Genomic DNA, 26,079 nt, shown 5'->3' with positions numbered 1-26,079 from the left:
GGAAATTACGTTACACTAAAATGTCAGTTATTTAAATGAATGAAATCGGAATTATTGATGAATCCGAACATTGTGTTTACATGAAGTGAACGGGTTGATGTACGCGTTTATAAGTCACAAGCAAATTGATGTTTTGACATGCGCTCACTGCCCGAATATTCACGAGTTTCCCACTGTTGGCGCATACTAACATTTACTAAATTAAATTGCTTCTTTTCTTTGTTTTAAAAAGCAGACTTTATATTTATCTATTTTGGGTCCTGAATAGGAGTATAGAGTTGTCAAAAATGCAAAAAATGTGACGCTTTGAGCACTGTTGAGCGGAATCGTAAACACCTCTGATTGGCCATTATGCTCACGCGCTCATCAAATATTGTGATTGGCTACAATGATCAGCGCTTCAAAAACATGTTGTAAATATACATCAATGACACTCTTCACCGAGCGCTCACACAGATACTGACGGGAGTGTTTAAAAAGCGGACCGGTCCGCTGATAGATGCCTGCTTGTGCTTTCAAACGCTCCCGCTCCCATTTTTTTTAACCACTTTCAAACACTTCCGTGTGCTCTCAAACAAAACAGTGTGTTGATCATTGTAGCCAATTACAGACATATCCGATGAGCGTGTGAACACAATGGCCAATCAGAGGAGTTTATGATTCCGCTCAACAGCGCTCAAAGCGTCACAATTGAAAAATTTCAGTACCGACTTGGTACCAAAGTCAGTACTTTTTGAAAACTCTATAGGAGACGATGAGGACATGAAGCTTTGTGCCGTACTGCTTACATTTATCAAGCAGTCAAAATGCCCCTTTCCGTGCCCAAAACAAGGCGTCTGTGGATGCGAGTCTGAGGCAATGACTTCTGAGACGACATTGTCCTGCAGCACATCACAGACGATAAGTGGAATGAGAATTTTAGAATGACATGGCTGTCATTTATGACACTATAGCTGTGTCCAAATTCTGAGGCTGCATCGTTCAAAGGACGCAGACTTCAATGGTCATGCCTTCGAAGGCTCAGTCCAACCTTCACGGCCTTCAAAGGATGCAGCCTCTGAATTGGGCACAGCCACCACTGTGATAAAATCAGCCTTGGAATGCGGCCTTTGAATATATATTCAATATAAGGATACAGCCTCTGAATTGGGATGCAGCTTATATTGAACAACAACTGCTCGTTCTGTGCATCATATGTCATTGCAGATGCGTCGAACTTACAAGTTTCGGTTTTCATCTGATCGTTCAAGTGTCCAATTGAAAGAATTCGATTTGTTTTAAACCACCCCTTATGCAATTTCAATCAGATTTGGCCAACTTATTCCGATTGATGTGGTTACAGTAAATGTGACTCTTTTATTTCCGACTGTGCAACTAGTCCGATTACAAATGGATTATTAGGGTCCATGTAAACGCTGCTACTGTATCATATGTTAAAGATAGTTTGAGTAACTTCCCGTTATCTGTTGATCTAAAAATAGGTAGTCCTGCCTCAAACTCACTCCACTGGTTGAGTATGTTAGACCGTTCAAACAAGGAGAACTTTTGAAAGAGTTTTTTGCACTTCTTAAGTCAACCTAGGAATGACTTGGCTTTCGTTTCATTTCGTGAGCACATTCAAGATTTGAAAATGTTATTGATGTGGATTCATCTTGAATGTGTTTATATAAAGGTGGTTGAAAACTGAAGTGAAAACATAAGGTTTCAGAGTAACAATATTGAAGCCAGCATGGAACAGATGGTCCTTTGATTGAACAGCACAGTGCATAGCTCAGATTCAAAGGAAGCTTAATTTGGTGTGGGCACATCTAATTTTGAGGGAGGGGGTGGGGAGGGGGGAGGGGGGGGGGGGGGATTGCAAGCTAGGTCAGGTATAATAAAAAAGATCTTAAGTAGACTAAAACATCTTTTCCTCACGTTTTCTCTCACATTATGTTCCCTCTCCATGTTCTACATGACAAAGGTTTCACATCCCTCAGCTCGCACTTGTTTAGATAATTATAAACACAAGACACATCGTAGCTCTGTAGCTTACAGCTAGTCTGGGACACCGTCTATGTGCCATACTATCATCTTTAAGCTTTAGAATGAAAGAACACCTTGACATAGTGTTATGTAGCAGGACAGAAGCCTCATCCTTTCTCCTTCCTGTCGATGATGACCTCTGAATGCATAATACACGGTTATTTGGATGTGGGCTCTTTACTTGGTTTTGTGGGCTAATGGTAATTCAGGTCAGAAGGGGGAGATGCCACATCATACCATTGTCTTGTTTGAGATGCCAAACCACAAAAAATCAAGTCATTATTGTTAATTTTGCCAATTACCTGCCCTACAATACTCTCAGAGGGGGAGACGAGCGAGAACGCGGCTGACTGCGGTGGTTCAATGAGGCGGTAGATTTTAACATGCTGTTGGCATAGAAACAGAGGACTTGATTTGCTCACGTAAACAGCGGGAAGGATGTGCCACGTTGCTCCAGGTGCCATCCTCCAGGCAGACGGCGGTGAGCAGGCTGCTTGCGTCGGGCCTGTATCCCTCCTCACACTGATACTGCACTTTACTGCCCACCGTGTACTGGAAGCCGTGGAACGATCCGTTAGGAGGAGACTCTGGCACTCCACAAGATACAGCTGCCAATCAGACACAAACAGCACTGCATGAGGATACATGCTATACAGAGTAACTACATAACAGAACATTTAGCAATGTATATTAGAATACACACTCAGCAAGATTATATTCAGTGTTCAATACCTAGTGACTTGTCTTGCTGTGACATGCAAGCGTTACATGTGCAGCAACGCTGTGCAGGATAACGCTCCTCATTTAAAACACAGGAAGTCTCTTAAAAACCAGTTAAATAAATTAGAACAGTATTGGTCAAGATGGGCCAAATATACCTCTCCGTGTGATTTACATTATTTTTATTTTAAAATAAGTTGTACATTCTGAATTTGAATATCCTTGTTTTGTTTTGTTTGTGTGTTTCTTTTGTATGCTTTTTAAAATGTGGAAGTGTGCACTGAAGAACTGAAACAGAAGACATGTTGAGTGATCAAATGCAAAGTTGATCACTCACCTTTAACGGTTAGCTTTACGCAAATACCATTTGTTAGATACCATGCATAAATAAGGGATAGAAATTGCATACAGGACTAAATGTTAAATATAATATATTCTAAAAATGACCATATTATTTTTCCGATCTGAATGTGTGACATTGTAATAATGAATGCCTAACTTGGAAGTAGAAGCTTTGCAGGAATGCTTGAAGATAGTAAACCATAAATTGTAATGAACAATACAGTTTTATTTTATTTATTTATTTTATTATAAACCTGATGGAAATCTGATTTTATGTGTGAAGAAAAACATTTTACAATAAGGTTCCATATGTTAACTGCATAAGCTAACATGAATTAACAAATGTTTTTTTTATTTGTATAAATCAATCAAAACATGTAAAAAAAAAATCTTAATAATAGGTTATTATTATTTAATGGACCTGAGCTAACATTAACTAACAATGAACAGCTGTATTTTTATTAACTAACATTAAAAAAAGATTAATAAATACTGTAACAAACATATTGCTTATTGTTAGTTGTAATGGACTAACTAATGTTAACTAATAGGACCTTATTTTAAGAAAAACTGACCTGAACCTGGCTTATAACCTGACAGTTTGTCATCTCCTGTTGGTCTCGGGTCGTGTAGTAGACCTCTATTACATTCAACCATTCATATATGAAATTAGTTATTTTTAACAAGACAAAAAAAAACCTTCTTTAAAACTACTACAGGCACATACAAGCAACCATTCCGAAAAACCAATGGGACCAATTAAAGTTCTTCCTTATTAAAATGATCGCATCCTGAATAAAAAGCAGGCCCTGAGCCCTCCTCTGCCTCTGTTTGACCTGCTGGCAGAATGCATGGATTGCTCCGGCCACTTAAAGAAATGATTGGCCTTCATTAGCGCCCGTTCTAGATGTCCTTCGTTACAAATGGGGCCTAGCCAGGGCTACTCAGAGCTCTGTGCGATGGTAAAAGGATATTAGTGCTATGACCTCCAGTCCTTGGAATAGTTTCATTTACCTTTGTCTGATTAAGAGTAATGAGATTCCTTGAGTAAAATCTTTGTGCTGTTGAATGTATAGGAACTTTGGCTGGCGTTTTTGTGAAACGTCCTTAAAAGATGCTAATTTAATAGAGGCCCCGGGCAACGTTTTTGGGCAGCAGTCAGGAGCAGCTTTGCATTCACTAGAATGCTCTGACCCGTGGCAGACTGGGTAGCGCACATGCTCATGACATAAGAACTCATAAGAGCTGTTTGCAAAAAGGAATGCAGTTTTGATGTCCTGACTCCATTTTCTGTCCTATACAATAGAGTAAAAAAAAAAAAAAACACTCAAAGAAAAAGCATTGGGTGGTAGATAACGATAACAATTAGCAAACTTTTATGCCATTTATATATGAAATACTGTACTTTGCCAATAAATAGAATAATTTGATTTAATGTTTTAATTTTATGTCACACAGGGCGCAAGCCTGCATTATTTTCTCCACCTAAACAAAAATAGAGCATTCCTAAAAATGTCTCAACCATTGCGGAAAGACCAGTAAAAAATCTTATTCTAGTTTCACAATTGTTACACAAATCGTGACAAGCTCTATTTGAGACAAGCTCAACCATTACACTTCTATTACCAAAGTTATAGTAAGTAATAACTACAAACTAACATTTGATTCCAAACTAAGTTTTAGACTAAATATGCAACCTTGTTACTCTCAAACCTGTAATTCATTCTGGCAATCTTTCTTATTTTTTATTTACTTCAATATTTTACATTTTTGTCTATTTATTTTTTATGTTTATTGATAAATGTTAATGAAAAAAAAAACTTAAACCAGAGTTTTCAACAGCGTTCAGAGTCAAACAGGCCCTATTTCCTACATCACTCATGGAAAGTGCAGTATACTTAAAATCATCTTATATAACCTGCCTTAAACCTGCACAAATAACAGCTGTAACAACTAGACCTACAGTTCATTTGCTCTCTATTTATACGCACAGTCTGATATAAAGATGACTCGTCTTGCTAATGAAAGCACAGCAAACCTCCAAAAGAGACAATGCTCTTTGACAACGCTCTGGAACAGAATACGCGAGGGCTCAGTGCGAAAGGAGAAAGGGCAGACAAAATGCAACGTGGGCTGAAGGATAAAATTAGCACCTCAATAAAAGAGGAAGGAGCAGGGAAGGAAGCATGAACAATGAAATTAAGAGAACCCGCGACACATCAAACACATTCAATTACATTTCTGTCTTAGTCTTAGCGTGACTGAAGAGTCCCCCATTATGACATTGGGACAAAGGACACTCGTGATCTCATTGCACAGTCCTCGACGGAAGTGTTTAATGGAATAAAAGCGGCTTCTCGTCGAGGCGTGCGGAGGTGCTTTTGAGCGCCCCGCAGAATGACACATTTTGTCATATACGTGGAGGCTGGTCTCCTTTTCAAGGCAATTCCCAGACATCTGAATGAGGGGGAATGAGTCAGTGAATGTCTCTGAATAGTGTGATTTACCTTGGCAGAGCGGAGCCAGATTGTCCCACTGGTAAAGCCCATTGGGATGGAGTCTGCATGTGGCATTTCTGTGACCCACGAGCCTGTAGCCAGCGTTGCAGTAATACTGGAGTCTGCTGCCTGGCCGGTCTCTCGCCCTATTGATGACTCCTCCATTCTTGGGTGGATCGTTCACACTGCAGTATGCAGCTGCGGGAGACGGCAACAATCACAGTTCGTTACAGTATGATGTTAAAGCATGCATCACATGTCCTTGAATACAAATCATGGCCTTGATCAACCTTTCAGATATTTTTGAGTGTGGTGGTAATGCCATTTTTCACTTTTCAGGTAAAAAAAAGGAAAACAAAAACTAGCCTTAATTCCTTGTTTTATTGTTTTTGTCCGTTTTAATCATAAATCTAACATACTTTACAAACCTTATCTAATATAAGTTTGCTTCCGAACTAAATGGGTTTAGACATTTTTACTGAAAAACAAAAATGCTGATTTTATACAGAGTGACATTCAAAAATCATCACCAAAACTACATAATGAATGTTTGCAACCCTGAATATGGCTTCAGCTGGAACAAGGATGAACATGGTTTGTTCCAACCTCAATTTGTTTACTGTCCTAAATTGGTAGCTTAAAAAAATGGGTAACACTTTATTTTACAGTGTCCTTGTTACATATGTTACATATTCAAACGCGCATACCTATGGACTGAACACGTGATGCGCATGTGCGCGCCGTTTGCGTTTTCTCGGGAGAGATAATGGATAATCGTTTGTACCTTCAAACCTATTTCAGGGAGTGCGTTCTCGAGACACCAGACACTGTTTTGTGCGGATGAGCGGCCGGAGCGCGTTAAGGGTTTTTCTGTTAGAACGGTGTCGTGTTAGCGGCCCCTAAGTTAATAACTAATGATCTTCACAATGGAAGTGAATCAATCAAAACTAACTTTAGCTGAACAATAACTTTATCCTAAATAATGCTTTTGTAAAGCCTAAACAATCTGATACGGTAATTTCTATTTTCACTGTAAAGCTGCTTTGAAACAATCCATACTGTTAAAAGTGCTTTATAAATGAAGGTGACTTAGCAATAACAGTAAATCATGCATAATCACATGTAACTAACCCTAATCCTACCCTAACCCTATAGTAAGTACATTTTGTTGATTAATATTACTCAGTACTTAAATATATAATTACACTGTAAAAATGACACCTTAAAATAAAGTGAAACCAATAAATGTATATTAAAAAAAATACAATTAAATGTTTGATTTTTAGGAGAGTTTGTTTACTTTTGTACAATAATTGTCCAATGTAAAGTCTGAGTACTAAAGCAAAACCTGTTCTCCACTTCTCTAGATAGCTTTTTATTAGACATAAATTTGTATCCATAGGTTTGCTCCATTTTCTTGCAAGAAAATAATGCACATTTTAAATGTATTAATCCTCTGTACGTTCATTTTGTAAACTTTTATGGTGGTACGGTACATGACTATTTAGATGATATGAACTAAAAGTCATAAAATCTCAAATTCTGATTTCATGTAGTCTTTAAAACTGTTTAAGTTTGATTCGGAGATTAAACGAATGGGAAAATGCAGCTTGCTGGTTATAAAAAAATCATTAGATCTTGTTTTTGATGTGACACAAATGCAAGTTTACCCATCATAAAAAGGAAAGAAGAAGCTCGAGGGATGTCAAAGCTTAATCTCACTTCAGACAGATCAAATCAAATGCATCATCACACCAACTCTGCTGAGAGGTCTAGACTTAGCTGCGAGTGATTAACCAGACCTAGCGTAAAAATAAATAAATAAAACCTTCATGTGGCACTGAATTCTAATTTACGAAAGCCCAGCGGACTAAGAAAGGCGGGAAAAACAAGGAGGGCTTGAAGTTGCTTCTGAAAGATGTTTTGTAGAGATAAAAGTGTTTTATTTATCAAAAAGTGTTACCTACATCCCGTGATTATTTCAACTCAAGAATCTAAATACACAGTAGCCACTCAGAGAGTTTCAAAAACACAATCCCTCTGAGCAATGTAGTCGTTTCTCTTTCTGTCTGCTCTTGACAAAATCCAATAAACAGGAAACATGTGGCAACACACTGGAATAATGGGCCTGAATAGGGCACAGCATGTCTGAAAGATCAACTGGAATGAACGGAGAGACCAAGAAACGTTGACAGAGAGGCAGAGGAACGGGTGAAGAGATGCTAAGTAATCATGGCCACTGGCTTTGCGGCCCATAAATCACGTTTAGCCATTGGTGGAAATGTCGGTCAGAAGAATACGACATGGTAGTTATTCAGCAAAATGTATTGCTGCATCTTTGACCACTATTACAGCCGACTTGCCAATGGCTCCCCGGAGGTAAGATGTGTCTGGTTCTAGCTTAATGAGGGCCAACTTAGAAAAGGCTGACTTCCTCACTTATTGACCCATTTGGATCCAAAGCAACTACCTTGAAGGGCTAAAAGTCCGGAATAAATCTGGCACACGTATTGATAAATACTACTGAATGTACGGTACCAACAGGCGACTTAGACAGAATTGTAAATGTAAGCCTGATTAAGATGTCTGGATGAATCAAAAGTGGAAATGAGAAATCAAAGAACCAAACAAATGGAGCTAGAGAAAAAGTATGTTATTCGCCAACACATTTCGGTGCACAGGCCTACATCAGAAATAAAAGTATAAAGATTTTCTTGATTCTTTGATTTCTCCATTATACAAGTGTTGCTGGTTTTCAGTTCAAGTACATTGTTTTTTCCAAGTTGTATAGAATAACTCTACAGTACTTCTGGATGCATAAAAAAAGTGAAATTTGAAAAGATGTAAACATGTTTAACAAACCTGTGTAGCGTATTTTGAAGCCTTTCTTGCTGGTCGCATGATCGGTTGACCATCTGAGGTAAAGCTGGTTTGTTTTGCTAGTGAAATTCAATTGTGTAGAGTGGTTCCCACTCAAAGCCACCAACAGCGGACTCTGTCCAGATGGCCCTGGTAAATTAAACATCACAAAAACAAGTAAAGCTAAATATTGCAAACCACGAATCTGTTGGGCAGCAAGGCAGAAGAGACATTAACTTTTCAAGCCAAGGACCAAACTTCAAACAAAACAACATATCCAAGTTTTCAAGTTCCACCTACAATAGTACCAGTACACATTACACCTTTTATCCCTGTCACTTGGCTAGCTTCTTGAAGATCTCTAAAGAAATGCTCGAAAAGACACATACACCAAAATAATAGCATTTAATAGTTTTACAACTTACAACACCCAATAAAATATATATTTATGAAGCTTAAGCAATATGTTATATCTTAAAACTTCTCCTGTCTATTTAGAAGTGCTTGGATTGCTCAAATTGATGCTCAAACCCGAGTGCTAATTTCAGCGTTTCGGAGTCAAATGCAGGCCAACTGTAAGCATTCCTCCTAAATATCAAGCTCACAGCTTTTTTTTTTATACTAGTTTTTGGCTTGACCTTTTGTACATTTTCAATAGTGTGAATTTACTTTTTAATGAATAGGTAAAATCACAAAAGTACATTTTAGTTGTAATAAAAAAGGAGGTGGAGGGAGGGGGGCGGGAGAAAAGAAAAAACTTACCAAAAATAGTATTCTTTTGTTTAGTATGTGTATAATATAATTCATATAATATAATTCACATAATATAATTATTAATTATTTAAAAAATAATTATATTATATTACATCATCACTCCAGCAACAGTACATAGGATAAGCGGAATAGAAATGGATGTATGGATAAAATAATCAATAACATTCCATCTGTACAGAGTAAACAAAAATAACGTTTACCATCAAAAATCTCCAGTTCGTCAAACTGCTTCTCGCTCTGGAACATTTCCACATAAATGGAGATGGTGAAGGAAGGCTGCACTCTGATGATCCAAGAGCAGGTCTGGGAGTTGGGGTAGTTTTTTGGGAAGCCCGGACTCAGGATCACACCAGAGGAGGCAGATCGTTCCTCATTTGCAGGACACTGAGCTGTAGGGTAGATACAGCATTCACAGGAATCATCGCTATTGTTATTACAAATCGCAATGTGGTTTTCCTACAAACAAAGCTGCAAGCTCCAGAGTATTCCAGTAAAGACAGTAAAGTTTAAAAACTTTATCTAACATGTGCAGTGCTTCTCCTGGATTCACCTCAGGGGCAGCGAGCCTTGGTTTGAGGAGGCAACAAAGTGAGTTGAAGCTTTTTTGTTAATCCGCCTTGTGGGTGGGAGGGTGAAGGAAACAAACCAGGAGAACTATCGCTTCTTCATGGCATTGTACAGAAAGTACAGACAAGCCAAACGGCTCAAATTTACAACTGAACGCTTTGCCGAGGATAACTGGATTTTTTTTCCCCTTGCTCCCAAGGCAGCTGTCGGCTATTGTCTATTTGTTACCATACAACAAAACAATGTTGTTTCTGGGGCTCCGTTATGGATTATATTTTTATAAGCTTTGATTACAAGAATCACACTAATGATTCAGCATCTTTATTATTTCTGATTACTGATCCCCAACCGTCTTTAAATTATTTAAGTTAAGTACTCTCTTTTGGATGAGTTTTGTAATTACCATTATTCAATGGATTCTCATTACTGTAATATGGTGCTTTATTTCTGTGTTACCATAAAAAAATTAAAAACCCTGCATATCCTGGAGTAACTGGACTTATACAATGTTCATAATACAATAATACATACAATAATCATGATGACGGTTGTGAAATATATACCTCACACATTTATGAGGTCTTTTTTTCACTGACCTTCACATGCTGGTGGTGGTCCCTCAAACTGCAGGTGAGAGTTCAGCTTACAGGTGACCTCGTTGCTGCCAACCAATGTAAATCCAGGAAAGCATCGATACCTCACAATATCACCTGCATGGTCAGTAAGAAGAATTCAACATTTTTCAATATTTTTTGCATCATGTCTTTGATATTCTTTCACAAATGGCCAGCTGCTCATACCGATTTCATAGTCCTGGTCTTCAAATAATATCTCTGCTTGTTCAACCATAGGGGGAGGAGGGCATTTCTTGAGCCGATAAGCTAAGGAAATGAAACAAGAAGTTCTGAAGCAATTTGACTTTTCATTTACCTTTATAAGCATGACATGACACCAAACAACCCACCTAGAGTATAAATTACACATGTGACAACATACAGTTCTATGAATCAACATACTGAGAGACCTCTCAAGAATACAGAGTTGTATTTAAACCACCCGTCTACAACTCACGAATATGCCAGACTTTTTCTGAAATGAAAGTTGAAAGATTAGATAAAAGGTTCATTTTCACATGATTTTCCTATGCTCTCCGACGCATGCCTGCATGCTGACACTGATATCAAAGAGGCCAAAGGAAGCTTCTATTTTTGACTCTTCTAATCTCCTGAAATAACGTGATGTCATCAGAAGCAGCCGTCATGCGTCCTTAGTGTATGAAAACAAGTTGAATCCCATGCTTCAAATATATTTCGAGCAGCACTTTACGGTATGCATTGCATTTCAGCTGCAACATTTTTCATTTGAAGGAGAAACTAACCATGGAAATTGAGGACAAAGAATCCACTTGTCGAGAAGTCGCTGTGGAACTTGATAAGAACCTGATTGAAAGTGCTGTAGGCTGACTCGAGGGCTGTGTTGCCGCTGAAAATCCCCAGCTGCGGGTAGCTTTGCTCTGGGCCATCCCTGGAAGAGGGAAACTTGCATTGAAATTACATTACAACCTGTGATCCTGCCATAATCTTCAAAAGTTACAGTGAGATTGTGCTGACTTTGGAATAAAAGCATTACATTACAGACCAGCTTGAACGAAAACAGTAAAAATGATGACTTCAGAGACTAGTCTGCTTGTTTAATGACTTATGAAGATGAACAGCCGATATTGCTGGGAAAGCGCTGAAGATGTACATTTCCATATTATTTTAATAAACTCAGTACTGTTTCAGATTAATCAGTAGAAATTACAACATTTTTCTCTGTGGTCTGTTATTATTAACGAAGCGAGATTTAAATTCAGTCACTTCTGTAACTTAAGTAAAAGAAATGAAGGAGTTGAAAATTAAAAGAAAAAAATAATTCGAGTCAATCTTTATGAAACCTGTCTGTTCATATTTGAAACAGGTCAAATATAGGCTACACACACACACACACATATATATATATATATATATATATATATATATATATATATATATATATATATATATATATATATATATATATATATATATATATATAAACGAGAAAAACTAAACAAACAAAGACTTTATTCAACAATTTCTTCTCTTCCTACATTGTGTTTACAACGTGAACAATGTCAGATACTGACACGGAATAGAAGAAATTGTTGAATAAAGTTGTTATTTGTGTTTGTTTTTTCTCGTCGCTTCATAATATTAAGGTTGAACTACTATAGCCACATGGACTATTTTAAAGATGTCTTTATTACCTTTCTGGGCCTTGAAAATGGTAATAACGTTGCAGGTCATTGCAGGGGGGTCAGAAAACTCTTGGATTTCATCAGAAATAACATTAGGGTGAGTAATTAATGACAGAATTTTTTTTATTTATTAGTAGTATTAAAGTATTAAAGTATTAGTATTAAAGCCACAGTATGTAAGTTTCACCGCTAGAGGTCACTTATTTAAAAGAATAACAAAGACGTAGCTTGATGACACAGTGACTGAGCGTGAAATCATAGGAGTTGTCGTGTTCACCTCCACAGACATTTTTGCTTGATGGGGTTACCTTTGGCCACAGAACCCACAGCAATAGATAATGAATAATTGTGGTCAATCACGAATGTGCAAAACAAACAAATGATTGTCGGATTTGACGCTAACTTTTTTCAGGGAGCGCACTTTGTTCCCAAAGTGTCTACTGACGGCTGAGGGTAGGGGGGATATGACGGGCCACGTGTCACTGGTTAAAATTGCGGATTTCTCTGGATTTAAACACTGTTGGAAACATTTGGGATATTGTAAGTACACACACCAATATAACAATGTCCTAGTGGTTTTGGGATATTTTAATGCACAATTGTACATATTATTAGCCTGGATGCCAGCCGAACTTTGCCCCGCCCTCAACATTTGAGGATGGGAAGTTCGGTCTGGACTTGATCCGTTGAGATGCAAGTATGCCCGAACAAGAGCTGTTCGGACTAATCAAATTGTCAGGGCGGGCTTTATACAATGATAGACAGATGATCAACAGTAACGTAATCATCCATGTCACCAAAGAGCGCTTGGTTTGAATTCGTTTACAACAAAGAATGGCTGCCGCTGGAGAATTTAGATGTGTAGATTCAGCCATCGCTTCTGTTATAGAAGATGTAGACAGCGCATTCATTTTAAAAGAGGAACAGAGAACCGCGATCAAGGCATTTGTCGATCGGAAAGATGTTTTTGCCGTCCTTCCTACGCCATTCGGTCTATCCAATTGAGTGCAGAGGCATTTTTTTTTCCTGGTTCAGTTGAAACACGCCCCATAATCACAGCCCAATGGAGCAGTATCAGACTCACATTCTGACTAGAATCTGAGTATGACGAAGTCAGGCTAACATATGGTCCCTTCAATTGTTATTGTAATTAATTGTCTAAAATGCATGTAAATATATATATGGTTTCTTTTTTTTTCTTTCTGAGAATTACCCCAATGCTTTTGAGTGAAAAGCTTCACAAATCTTGCTTTGCACAGTGACTACAGACTACACATATTGGTAAACAAAGCGGAACTCGATTTGCTTGAAGTACAACAACAACAGCAGCATTAGTCTAGTCGGCAAGCTTAAATAATTGCCTTGTCGTCATCTCAGTCTGATATTTGCCAAATGACTTGTTAAATGGAGCTGTGCTCACCAGACGGCGATATAGTCAGTCACAGGCTCAGTTTGGAGCAGGGTGAAGTTGATGTAAACTCCATGACCATGAGGCACGGTGATGAGCCAAGTGCAGTCCTGAGAGTCTGGGTACTCGTTTGGGTACTCTGGAGAGAAAACGGTGCCGTTTGGAGCCGTCACGTTGTAGCCACAGGGAGCTGTGTGCAGATAACCATTACTCAACCATGACTGCATTAGTAATCTGTCTTTCAGAATGACAGCAAATGTTAAACACCAGGGAATGGAGCAAAATCTGAATGTTAGGGGAATGACTCACCCAAAAATGAAAAGTCTGACATTATTTACTTCACCCTCATGTTGTTCAAAACCCATATGCTGTAAACTACACACACACACCCACCACCCGCCGGCCCACAACATTCATAACTCTCCAAAAAGGACCAAAAAGCACCATATAGACACTATAGACTTCAGGAGACTTTGAATATTTTTAAGGTGCTTTTCTAATGTTTTCTTGTCCTTCTTTTAAGCTTTACAGACTTCACTATGTTGTTGTATGGGGAAAAACACCGCTTACAGATTTTGGAATGACATGAGGGCGCTTAAACAATGACAAAATGTAAAATACTCCTATTAAGACTCCTGTTGCAGAGATTACTGTTTCATTTGCAGATGAGTGAAAACTGAAGAAGAGAACAAAACATTCCTGAGGCTGCAAGAAACAACATGGATAGAAGATACTGGCACAGAGTTCACAACACAATAACACAGTTAGGAAAGAAAAAAAAGGCCCAATAGTCTTTGCAGTTCAGATTCCCTGCAAACGGCAGCCTGGGAGAAACAAGTTGAGCGACTGATCGATAATAGACAGGTCGGCTTTCACACTACACTACCCACGCTAATCATCAAGGCTACAATTTAGAACAGCTCCCAGTAGCCTATGTCTCCACTGTTCAGGTCTTCAAAGTATGTTTTAAAGATGGTTTTAAAACACAATGGCTCTTATTGTACTAGCAATTCAAAGTAGTAACACTTCAGTTAAAGAGCATAGTTAAAAAGGCATTCGGGAGTGTACTGATAATACCTTTGTAAGTCTTGAAAAGTCAGAGCATTTCTAAAGCTTTCTGTTTCAAAGTGTGGGCAAAGGCGGCTAAAAATAACAGTGTGCTTATCACAACACAACTTGAGAAACTTAAAGAAATGCTGACAGGGATAGAAGAAAAAATAACACATTTCTTTACTTTCTTCCCTTCCCTTTACCTTCACAGCGAGGAAAGGGTTGGTTCCACTTCCTGTTGATCCCGTGCTGGCATGTTAACACAGGGTGGCCCACCAAAACATATCCAGGGAAGCATTCAAATGTTATCGATTGGCCTGCATTGAAATCGCCGTTGATGATGTATCCATTGTGGAATGGATATGGGTCTTGACAGTTTTGTAATTCATATGCTAAAATAACAAAACAAAACAAAACAAAACAGAACATATGAATATCTGTATGTCTGGAAGTGGAAGTATGATATTTTCATCCTCATGTTGTTCTAAACCTGTGACCTAAACCTAAATCTATATTAGTACTTGAAATTAAAGCTTAAAAGTATATTTTACTTGGAACTGTTTGTTATGTTTACATTAATGATTCTTCAAGTAAATATCAAAGTTATAAAATGAAGTAACACCTGCTTAACTTCCTGATACTAGTGTTCACATCATCCACTGAGGCATTCATAATTAATACGATAGAATTTTCCACCGTTTTTTTAAGTTGTATTTTCATTGTTTTGTCGTTGCTTTTGTCGTTAGGTTTAGTTCATTTTCTCAAACAAGAGTTCATTTTCCACTCAAACTGACCCATTCATTCTCAAAAACTATCCATTAAATGTTACCGTTATTGTGTACAAAGTCTCTGTGTCCGGTTGGGTACCTCATTGTCTATATTGTGTAGATATGTTGTCTTATAGATTATACAACATTCGGCTGGTTGAAAGTGTAACAGGAAATCTATTGTATTGTTTACTTAAATGTTTTTAAGTAAAGCATACACTTTAAAATCATGGCTTAATTCTGTGCTACATTGAGTAAAATGTACAAAGAGTGAGTAAAATGTACTTGAAACTTCAAATGATTAAGTAGAAATTACTCAAATTCTGGTGACACTTTATTTTGATGGTCCACTTTAGACATTCTACTAACTATTAGTAACTTTTCAACTACATGTCAACTAACTCTCATTAGAGTATTCATAGGCCATGTCCACACTAATACGTTTTCGTTTGAAAACGTATATTCTTCTCTCCGGTTTGGCCTTCCATCCACACTGAGACGGCGTTTTAAGTCAATGAAAACGTAGCTTTTGGAAAACGCTCTCCAAAGTGGATCAATTTGAAAACGCCGTTTTCGCGTTGTAGTGTGGACTGTGAAGCCGGAGGTATTTGAAAACGATGACGTAAGTTTAGTCATGTGATCCATGTTGTACCAATAGATATTCATGTTTACCGGTATTGTGCCTGTTATGTGCTATTCACTTTCACACTGTTGCTAAAATATGTTACTTTGCACACTCTTCATATCACAGTCCTGCACAGATGACAGAACATGTACTCACATTTGCTGTCCTGCAGCATAACAGGAGAGCGTCCACACTGTATCCGGATTAATGTGGACGGATTAATGTGGACGTAGCCATAGACTGTCTGCTTAATATCGGCTAACACTTTATTTTGATGCTCCCCGTAATAGACATTCGACTGACTATAAGTAACTGTAACTACATGTCAACTTATTCTACTTACCCAAAGTCTAACAGATAACCCTAACCAAACAGTCTACTAACCGTCAACTGCAGTCTACTAATATTGTAATGAGAGTTAATTGACATGTAGTGGACAATGTACTTATAGTTACTAGAATGTCTAAAAGTGGGCCATCAAAATAAACTAACCGAAACGGACCAAGTTAAATTTACTTATTCTCTTTGTTAATTTTACATAACTTAGTTAATAGATTTTACTTAATTCCACATTTTAATTCCATGTAAAATTTTAAATCTAAGTAAATTGTACTAATTGTTTTTTTCTGCATATGCATTTTTAGGAGTTTCCCTTTCAGATGCAAAATTTAGAAGAGTTTTTAAATGAATCATGCGAGGTGATTTACTAAGGTTTGCACTCGTCAATTTACTGGTATTTGTGCCATTATTTACCACCCCCCAAAAAAACATGGGTATTTTGATGGTCCCTTTTGAACTTTCTGATGACTACAAATAACGTTTCAACTACACAGAGATGCTCACAAGTCTCTGAGCTAGAGTCCAAGTCAAGTCTCAAGTCTCTGAGCTAGAGTCCAAGTCAAGTCTCAAGTCTCTGAGCTAGAGTCCAAGTCAAGTCTCAAGTCTTTGAGCTAGAGTCCAAGTCAAGTCTCAAGTCTCTTGTGGTTATAAGTGTTGCATCACGTACAGCGACCCATCCAGGTTGCTTAGAACACTGCATAACTTTATATAAGGAATTCGAAGCATGTAATATGTTAGGTTACACTTTATTTCGATAGTCCACTTTAGACATTCTACTAACCATGTATATTTTCAACTACATGTTAACTAACTCTCATTAGAGTATTAGTAGACTGTCAGGTTATGATGTGGGTTCGGGTTTGGAGAACAAGTTGACTTGTAGTTGCCAAGTTACTTATAGTCAGTAGAATATCTGTTGGGGAACCAACAAAATAAGATATTATAATACATAATTAGCAGATATTAAGCCGACTAATACTCTAATGAGAGTTAGTTGACATGCAGCTGCAAAGTTACTTATAGTTAGTCGAATGTATAAAGTGGACTATCAAAATAAAGTGGTACCATATGTTATTATGACTCCTTTATCTATTAGCATACAGTATCAGCTTTGATTTTGGTATATAAGCAGTGTAAACAGGCTATTGCAACATGACAAAAACACCAAGAATGCTTTACTTTTAGGACCTAGTTAATTTCTTTATTTTGCCTTGTAGCTTGAACATACCAAGACATAAGACCAAATATAGAAAATGATATAACTCACAACACTAAAATTGACACACTCCTATTTAGTGCAAAACATCAGTGTAGCTAAATGCAAATAAACTATTGCGTCCAAATGAAATTAACACTACAGTGCACTTCCAAAACATTCAAATGCTCAAAATCTTTAGTGTAAATGTGAAGCAACTGACCAACTTATGGCATGTAACGTTAACTTGTTAAGAACAAAATGTTTAGAAATAAAAAAATCCAAAGGGTGAGATCAGACTGGTTAACCTTCTCTTCTCTTAACACACTCACTAGGTATGGGCCACAAAACATTTCTGGCTTCTTCTGGCTGCACTGCCTATGCAACTAATCATAGCTTAACGTTATACTGTAAGTCAACACATCCCAGACTCTCAAACCAGTGTAACGTTATAACTAAATGAAACTGTAACGTTACATAAACAACAATAATCCTGTAACCTGTTTGTAGACAACGGGCAGCCAGCGGCACGTAAATGATTAACATTACGTTAATCGACCACCACAAGTTTGGCAATTAAACAATCGCTCATTCATATTTCATAAGGAAGACAATCGGAGTTAACCTCCCGTACGTTAGGTAGCTAAAGCAATAAGCAAGCTAACGGTAGATGGTCAATGCTGAGCTAAACATGTTTACTCACCTATCAGGGTGCGTTTTCAGACGCCTGATAAAATTAGATGTAGTTGAGCCAGAATCTTTTATCGTGATACTGCATAATTTGCATTGAGCGCTTCTTTTGAGCGCGTCTTGTTTGAAGTTTTTGAACCTAAAGCTAACGATGAATGGCACAGCAGCGGCCGGTGCAGTCGAACTTTTGGTTTGTTATCCTCTCATGGTCGCGCGCGCGCTGCCAGCAATAGGCCACGTAGTACGTGGTTACGTAGGCAGGTTATAGGTAACGGAGGGAGGGGGGTAACAGCGAGCTCATCAGACGTTTCCTAAAAATAAACATTGTTCACGAGTCCCGCAGCTCGAGTCCGAGTCGAGTCTGAAGTCTTTCGAGGACGAGTCTCAAGTCGAGTCTGAAGTCACTGTGTGTGGGACTTAAGTCGCACTCGAGTCCGAGTCTCAAACTCGAGTCCCCATCTCTGCAACTACATGTCAACTAACTCATCATTAGAGTATTAGTAGACGGTCTGCTTAATATCTGCTAACTCTTTTTTGTGATGCTCCCCCAAATGACATTCTACTGACTATAAATAACTGTAATGAGAGTTAGTGGACATGTAGGTGCAACGTTACTTATATAGGCCCCGTCCACACTACTGCATTTTCGTTTAAAAAACGGAGACCTTTTGCTACGTTTGCACCTCCCGTCCACACTAAAACGGCAAAAACAGAGACCCAAAACGGAGTTTAGAAACGCTGCCGATCCGTTTTTTGTTTTGAATCTCCGGAGGGTGTTTTAGTGTAGACGGGTCAAAACGGAGGACTTTAGAAACGATGACGTAGTAGAGGCTCACGCTCGGCTCTATGATTGGGTGTCATCAGTCATGGCGTATATCTTTGCTAGCAGCTGTTGTACAAGTAAATTCTGCATTTTACAACGCTATAACTGCCTACATGCGCCAGAGTCAAGCTATTATTCGAGCGATCTGTGACAATTCCCGTGTGCAGCGGCGGCGTTGACCGTACATGGAGCGTCGGTTTGGGGTTAACCCAGAGCATGGTGGGATAATTTTATCAATGAAGTCGTGTTTACACCGGCACGCGCATGCCCAGTGTTGGTGAATGGTCACGTGATCCACGTTTTCAGTCGTTTTAATGTGGACGGAGATCAATTCTAATACGCAGCTAAAACGCTGGTGTGGACGGAGATCGTATTCGTTTTAATTACCCGTTTCTAAACTAAAACGCAGTAGTGTGGATGGGGCCATAGTCAACAGAATGTGTTAAAGGGACCATCAAAATAAAGTGAAATCAAAGCATGTCTTAAACCAGACGTTAATTTGCGCTGCACTTTATCATTATGGAAATGATCCGGCGGCGTCTGTGTTATTTGATTTGCGCATCGTCAGTAGATCACGTGCAGAACCTTCTACTCCCATCGGCGCTTTTTTGGATTTGCGCTAGCCCGCTAATTTCCCCTGTTTAGTAAATCTGGCCCATTATTTGGAGATATAGAGTGACAACTGATATGCATAGTTTGCTCAATTTGGGCCTCTGAAAATTTAGGGGAGTATTTTTCCTCCTTGAGTATGAGCTCCATATTCTTTATTATCATATTATGTGGCCCATAAAAACCTGATGCATCAAATATGATACAAAACATAAAATGCATATGCAATCTTTTATGTTAATTTAAATGCCAAGGGTTAAGATAGTGCTAATTTGATTAGTGCCCAAATTATAAAATTACTAAAACATTTTTTGATTTAATAAATTTAGAATTGGGAAACATTCATTAACGAGACTAAAATAATGTTTCAAGGAATGTTTGACACGCATACAAGGAACATACGTGTTGCTAATCTGAGTATCATCACCTGTTCTGTGAAGAAGCAGAAAGCTTGTCAAACTAGCATACGTGCATCTCCAGACAGCATTTCAAGTGCAGTGCTTATGATCAACAGCTTTATAATCATATTATTTCATCCTGCATTATTGTTTGTATATCAAAACATGCATGGCATCAGTATTCCCCTCCATCTGGCAGCACAGATCAAGGCTAAGCCTGGCTCTTTTCAATTCAGTCTAGTGTGGATAAGAAACAGAGACAGACGAACTGTTTGACCTAAAAGTGAGGAGACCAGACAATGGTGAGTTATTTATATCGAGTGGAATCCAAGTGCACATCCAAATGCACCGTCTTATTGATTTTGAAATGCTTTCAAGACCCCAGCTGTCATAATGGAGTGTCCTCCCAGTGATCTCAAAGGAACTGAATCTTTAGATATTTCCAATGATCCTGGTAAAAGGCCGTCACTCCCACATGAAGGGCCAATACAAAATCAAGGACGGACAATGTCTACAAGAGAAGAGAGTGCAGTATGCAAATTGAAGATGGAGTGTCACCCACCTTGATAAGTGAGTTTGAAGCCCTGTCTGTTTTCAGAGTGGTCGCTGTAGAAGTGGATGACGGTTTCGTGCGTGCTGCTCAGCAGAGGGGGTGGTAGTTGGCTTCCGCTGAACTGTCCAATCAGAGAGCTGCTGTGGTGCGGCCCGTTGCGGACCTCTAAAAAATCGTGGTTATCCTCAGAGGTGAAGTTAAGAAATTGGATGTGTGCCCCTGCGGAGTGAGAGGTCACATGTTAGACTTTCACAGTATTAAACAGGCTGTGCATTATGTGCATAATTTACATAAGGAAGAAGGTCTTTAAAGTGACAGGCTTTTTTCAACCATTGACTCTGACAGGCCTGTACAGACCCGCTATTTCTTCTGCTCTGAGACACTGTTAATTGGTGAATCGTTTTTACCGCATGTTCATGTGTGCAAAAAAAAAAAAAACGTATTCATGTTTGCTCAGTAATTGGCTCCATTTGAACTGTGATATTGCTGGAAAACAGGAAGAAAACTAGCATATTACTAAAAAACTGATCTTGATTCAACAGAAGACAACAGAAGACTTGTCAGAATCTACTGTATGTGGCCATCTATCTATAAAAACATTTATTTCGACTTATAAAGCATTTTTAAAATATAAATAATACAAATTAAAGAAATGTATTGTTGCATTTTATGCTTATTCTTTTTAAATGCAGACCAATTGTCTGATAGCACAAGTGAATAATTTAATAAAATATTTCCATTAACAAATTAGTTCTAGTATTAAAGGGTTAGCACACACAAAAATGAAAATTGTGTCATTATTTACTCACCCTCATGTCATTCCAAATTTTTAAGACTTTTGTTTATCTTCGGAACATAAATGAATATATTTTCTATGCAATTTGAACTTTGACACTTCAAAAAGTTAATAAATACATAGTACAGTAAATGTAATCTATATGAATTAAACAGTTTCATTACAGTAATTTTAATTAAGAGATGATTGCTTTATAATGAACAGATTCAATTTACGCGTTTTGGTAGTTCAAAAGTGCTTGTTTGATACACAAGAGCAAATAAGGTTTGTTCTTGCATGTAAAAAGATAACTTTGAATCTTCCCTTTTCCATATTTCATGTGCTTTATGTATGTGTATATATATATTAATAAACGAATAAATTAAATCAACATATTAAGCAACCTCTTGTCTCTTCAGAAGACTTGCAATCAATCAGTTAAACTTGATTCATATGAATTGTGTTTATTATGTCTTCATGAAATTATTTTTTTGGTTGCATGGAGTATCAAGGTAATAAACTAACAGCTTATGAATTTGGAATGACATGACCCTGTTTGGCTAGCGCACTTCCCATAATATCTACGCATCAAGGTCAGTAGGCGGAGAGTAGACAATCTTTTGTGGCTTTTCGATCCCTTATGAGCCGGTCAAATGCGTTTTCGACTACCTTTGGAAGTGGTCAAAAGCGGACAAGCTCAAATTTACGTAAGACCCCGTTTACACTGGTATTTAGCATCATCCACTTGTGAAATGATCGACCAAAATGCATCTTAAAGGATTAGCTCCCTTTCAAATGAAAATTAGCCCATGATTTACTCACCCTCAAGTAATCCTAGGTGTATATTACTTTCTACTTTCAGACGAATATAATCGGAGTTATATTAAAAAAATATCCTGGCTCTTCCAAGTTTTATAATGGCAGTGGATTGCAACCAACAGATTGAAGCTCAAAAACGTGCATCCATCTGTCATAAACGAACTTAACGCGGCTCCGAGGGGTTAATAAAGGCCTTCTGAAGCAAAACGATGAGTTTGTGTAAAAAAAATATTCATATTTAAAACTTTATAAAGTAAAATAACTAGCTTCTGGCCAAACGAACATACGGATTCCACCTAAGTTTAAAGCACAACTTATGCGAGTAATGTGACGTCCTGCTGACATTTACGCTTTGCCATGACGCACTACGGTACTTCTGACGTTACAAGTTTCGTAAGTTGCGGATTAGGGGCAAGTAGACTGCGTATGGCTGTTTTGCCGGAAGCTAGAATTGTACTTTGTAACGTGTAAAATATGAATATTTTTCTTACACAAACTCATCGTTTTGCTTCAGAAGGCCTTTATTAACCCTTCGGAGCCACGTGAAATTCGTTTATGACAGATGGATGCACGTTTTTGAGATTCAATCTGATGGTTGCAATCCACTGCCATTATAAAACTTGGAAGAGGCAGGATATTTTTTAATATGACTCCGATTGTATTCGTCTGAAAGAAGAAAGTCATATACACCTAGGCTGGCTTGAGGGTGAGTAAATCATGGGCTAATTTTCATTTGAAAGTGAACTAATCTGTTAACACCAGGTGTAACAGGGCCAAAGTCTGGGCCGGCCCTGACTACACCAGAGCTCCATATTTCTGGTTCTGTTGCTGTCACTGAAATTCATTGCGTAGCTCCAAGCCGCACAGTTAATACACAAGTGTGACATTTTACAATTACGCACCATTAACTTCAGCGCACCTTCAACAATTATTCAGTCTTTGTCTCCAACTAGATGATTTGAACTTAATTTTTGCGACATAAAAGAAGATGGTTAGATAATACGACAACAAAACTATCAAACAAGTCAGCCATTTTAACTGAAAGCATGTGTCGCTCCTAGACGCCTAGGGTAGCTCTTTTAAAGATTAGCTTTATTGTCATTCTGATGCGGTGCTATCCCCTAACTGCACTTAACTCTACCTATTCAGACTGTCCTAAAAGCTATAATCAGCACCCACAAAGCCATCTGTGTGTCTTATTCAAATGATTGTAGCCTGTTAACAGTGAAAGCTAATGCATTTTTGCTACACAGCACAAACATGATAGTTCTTGCTCTTGTTTGTGCAGTGGCTGCTTGATAAGGCAGAAAATTGCTTTTGGATATCTCAATGTTACATTGTTTTCTTCCAAGTTAGAGGGGGTCGGAGAAGAAATAGTTGTGCTCCAGGATAAGTGTGAATGGCTTTTTTTAAATGACATGCAATTGCCTTGTTAACAGCTGGAATGGTTTTCTTTGTTCTCAACTCATTTGAACTGTGAGGCGGGAGAGAGCAAATGGGCTACGACTAAATGACTTGCTTCGACTGCCAAAGTCTCAAACAACATCTTAAAATTTCAGATAAACGAAACCAAATAACACTCTTGTGTCAAGTGTCAGAACATCAGATGGAAAGGAAGTATTACTTTGTGTCTGTCGATATTCAGCACGATGCGGTCTGCTTTTTGGGTAAATACCAGATGCATGAGTCTACTCATGTAATTAGTCTGCTTAGTCAATCGGTGTCATTCATGAAACACGAGTGAATTTCTATGTGAAACGTTCAGGAAAACACTCTAGCGCAATTGTCACATTAAATTCAATGATTTTGTTCCATCAATGAGACTCGCAGAGTAAACAAACTCATGAACACTGTCAAAATAAATTGTGTGAGTTCAAACAAGAGCTAGCTTTCATCAAATATTGACATTTTAACTATTATTTTCTGAAAAAAAAAAAGGAAAAAAAAAAGACGATGTAAGACTAAAATACTATGTAGGCTCTATTAAATGACTTCTCAAATACACCCAATTTTTTATCTAACAGTTCTTTAAAATAAACAAAACAATTAGCCAAAATCAGATTTTCTTGATGGAGGAAAAACATGCCGATTTTGCAGCCCTCGTGCTACTGAAAAACTTAAAGTCAACATGATCTTCTGTCCCCTACATAGGATAAGATTTTGAAGAATGGATGGATGGATTAAAGGCAGAGTAGGTGATTTGTTCAAGGAACATTTTTTGTTATGCTGGATGAAAGTCTTTTCTGCCTTCTCCTGATAGCAATTACTAAGCTAAGTGGTCTAAATGTATTTATATATATCTTGTCTGTGGAAGGAGTAGGACCATTAAATGTTGGTCCAATCATTGCATTCAGTCCGATGTCCTACCTGCCTGCCAACTTATGTATTTTCACACCTCCACGCATGAGCGCGTTTCATGCTATGCAGGGTTAGACAGACGTCAGTCACAGAGCACCGCAAAACAAAACAGCAGCCACCTTTTACAGTACCTCCTGAACCAAAACAACCAGCTTATGCTGCGTTCATGCCTTAACTAAGGTAATTTGGAAGAGATGGAAACCAGGGACGTTATACTCAGAGTTTGTGTCTCAAATTTATGCGTTTCAATAGCAACACTATCAACGCTGAAATGAATCTGCAGCAGTCAGGTGGTACAGGTCATTGCTCTTTAAGTTGTTTATGTGCATTATTTATTGTAATGTTATGTGCTTTGAGACATGAGGTAGTTTAACGCCGCTTTTTGCTGCTCTTTGCTGTAGGCGTCCATGTGTTTTGAAGGAGGCATTGGCTTTGGAGAGAACTCTGAAAGGAGGCTGGGATCTTATGCTTTTAAAGCTAGTTCGCTATTGCTAGCCTCTCTGAAAATGACCTACCCTACCTTTAAATGCTGTTTTCAATTCATTTTACCTACTGGTAGTGAAACAAGACAAAAGTCGAGCAGGATTTGATTTTGTCCATTGAAATTGTCCGGATCAAGAAATGTTGGCATTATATACAAAAATGAGAAGTTGAAAAAAGTTGTGATTTCATCTGAAAATTAAACTTGCATCAGAAGTGGAGGTATTTCACATTTTAATGAAGAATTGTGACTATTTTATGTTCATAATTTGTTCACAACATGACCAGGAAAGCCCATTTCAATTTCATGTAGTCTTTTAAGTCAGTAATTTCACTATATAAGTTAGTTTCTCTCCTAAATGCTGGTCATAATGTACCGGGACACTGCAGTGTACAAGATGAAGAGGACAAAACTTCTTGAGAGAAACCGTTTGAAGTTGTAATCTCCTGACAGCTGATTCAGTAGCAGCTCTCGGCGCACTCACCGTATCCAATGGGAAGCACGATCCTCCAGGTGCAGTCCAAGTTTCCAGGGTAGTTCCCAGGGAAACCCGGGCTCAGAACCACGTTGCTCATATCGTACAGACTCCCGCCGCACTTCGCTAAAAAACACAAGGAGACATAAAAGAGAATGCCAAATGTGTTTGAAAATGAAAAACTATGAAAAAGTCGTATGGCTAAGAAAATGTGCCATCTGATTCGAATAGAAACATACCAATACAGAGTGGAGGGGGGTAATTCCAGCGACGCACGGTTCCTGGCATACACGTTATGTGAGAATGTCCCTGGAAAGCAAGAGGTCACGTGATGATACCATTTTCTACCACATGATTGCTCTTTTGCACCTGTGTGCAAATGAGGCATACTGTATGTGTGTGTCAGAGCTGTGGAAAATCAACACCATACCTGAAGCACGTATCCCGGCTCACAGCTGAATGACACAACCTCATTCACCATGTACCTGTCGCCATTCTTAATGCCATTGGCTGGGATCACGGGTTCCGGGCATGTTGTCAGTCCCACAGCTAAATGGATCAGAGAAGGCATCGAGAAACAGAATCAGCATATTATACCATAACTCTCAAAAACAGATAGAGTTATAGTGTCAGGTTTTTTCCCAATCATTT

General features: G+C 38.2%; 1 protein-coding gene across 2 annotated transcripts in view; it reads right to left on the bottom strand.

Moving 5' to 3' along the window:
- The window catches only part of csmd1a (CUB and Sushi multiple domains 1a), a 663,682-nt gene that overhangs the window by 54,681 nt on the left and 582,922 nt on the right, over nucleotides 1-26,079 (bottom strand). For both annotated transcript variants that reach the window (XM_056249348.1, XM_056249359.1), the window contains exons 38-50: nucleotides 25,859-25,977; nucleotides 25,668-25,737; nucleotides 25,438-25,554; nucleotides 20,530-20,739; nucleotides 14,725-14,913; nucleotides 13,484-13,661; nucleotides 11,164-11,309; nucleotides 10,586-10,666; nucleotides 10,382-10,495; nucleotides 9,419-9,607; nucleotides 8,448-8,594; nucleotides 5,595-5,783; nucleotides 2,448-2,633 (exon numbers count right to left, since the gene is read on the bottom strand). In XM_056249348.1, the coding sequence (XP_056105323.1) occupies nucleotides 2,448-2,633; nucleotides 5,595-5,783; nucleotides 8,448-8,594; nucleotides 9,419-9,607; nucleotides 10,382-10,495; nucleotides 10,586-10,666; nucleotides 11,164-11,309; nucleotides 13,484-13,661; nucleotides 14,725-14,913; nucleotides 20,530-20,739; nucleotides 25,438-25,554; nucleotides 25,668-25,737; nucleotides 25,859-25,977 (1,935 nt within the window). The remainder of the gene's footprint in view (nucleotides 1-2,447; nucleotides 2,634-5,594; nucleotides 5,784-8,447; nucleotides 8,595-9,418; nucleotides 9,608-10,381; nucleotides 10,496-10,585; nucleotides 10,667-11,163; nucleotides 11,310-13,483; nucleotides 13,662-14,724; nucleotides 14,914-20,529; nucleotides 20,740-25,437; nucleotides 25,555-25,667; nucleotides 25,738-25,858; nucleotides 25,978-26,079) is intronic.

The sequence above is a fragment of the Rhinichthys klamathensis genome, unplaced genomic scaffold, assembly GCF_029890125.1.
Source record: "Rhinichthys klamathensis goyatoka isolate OS25496 unplaced genomic scaffold, OSU_Roscu_1.1 h1tg000003l_1, whole genome shotgun sequence".
NCBI lineage: Eukaryota > Metazoa > Chordata > Actinopteri > Cypriniformes > Leuciscidae > Rhinichthys > Rhinichthys klamathensis.
Note: the sequence above shows the minus strand (reverse complement) of the source record. Positions and strands in the feature narration are given on the sequence as shown.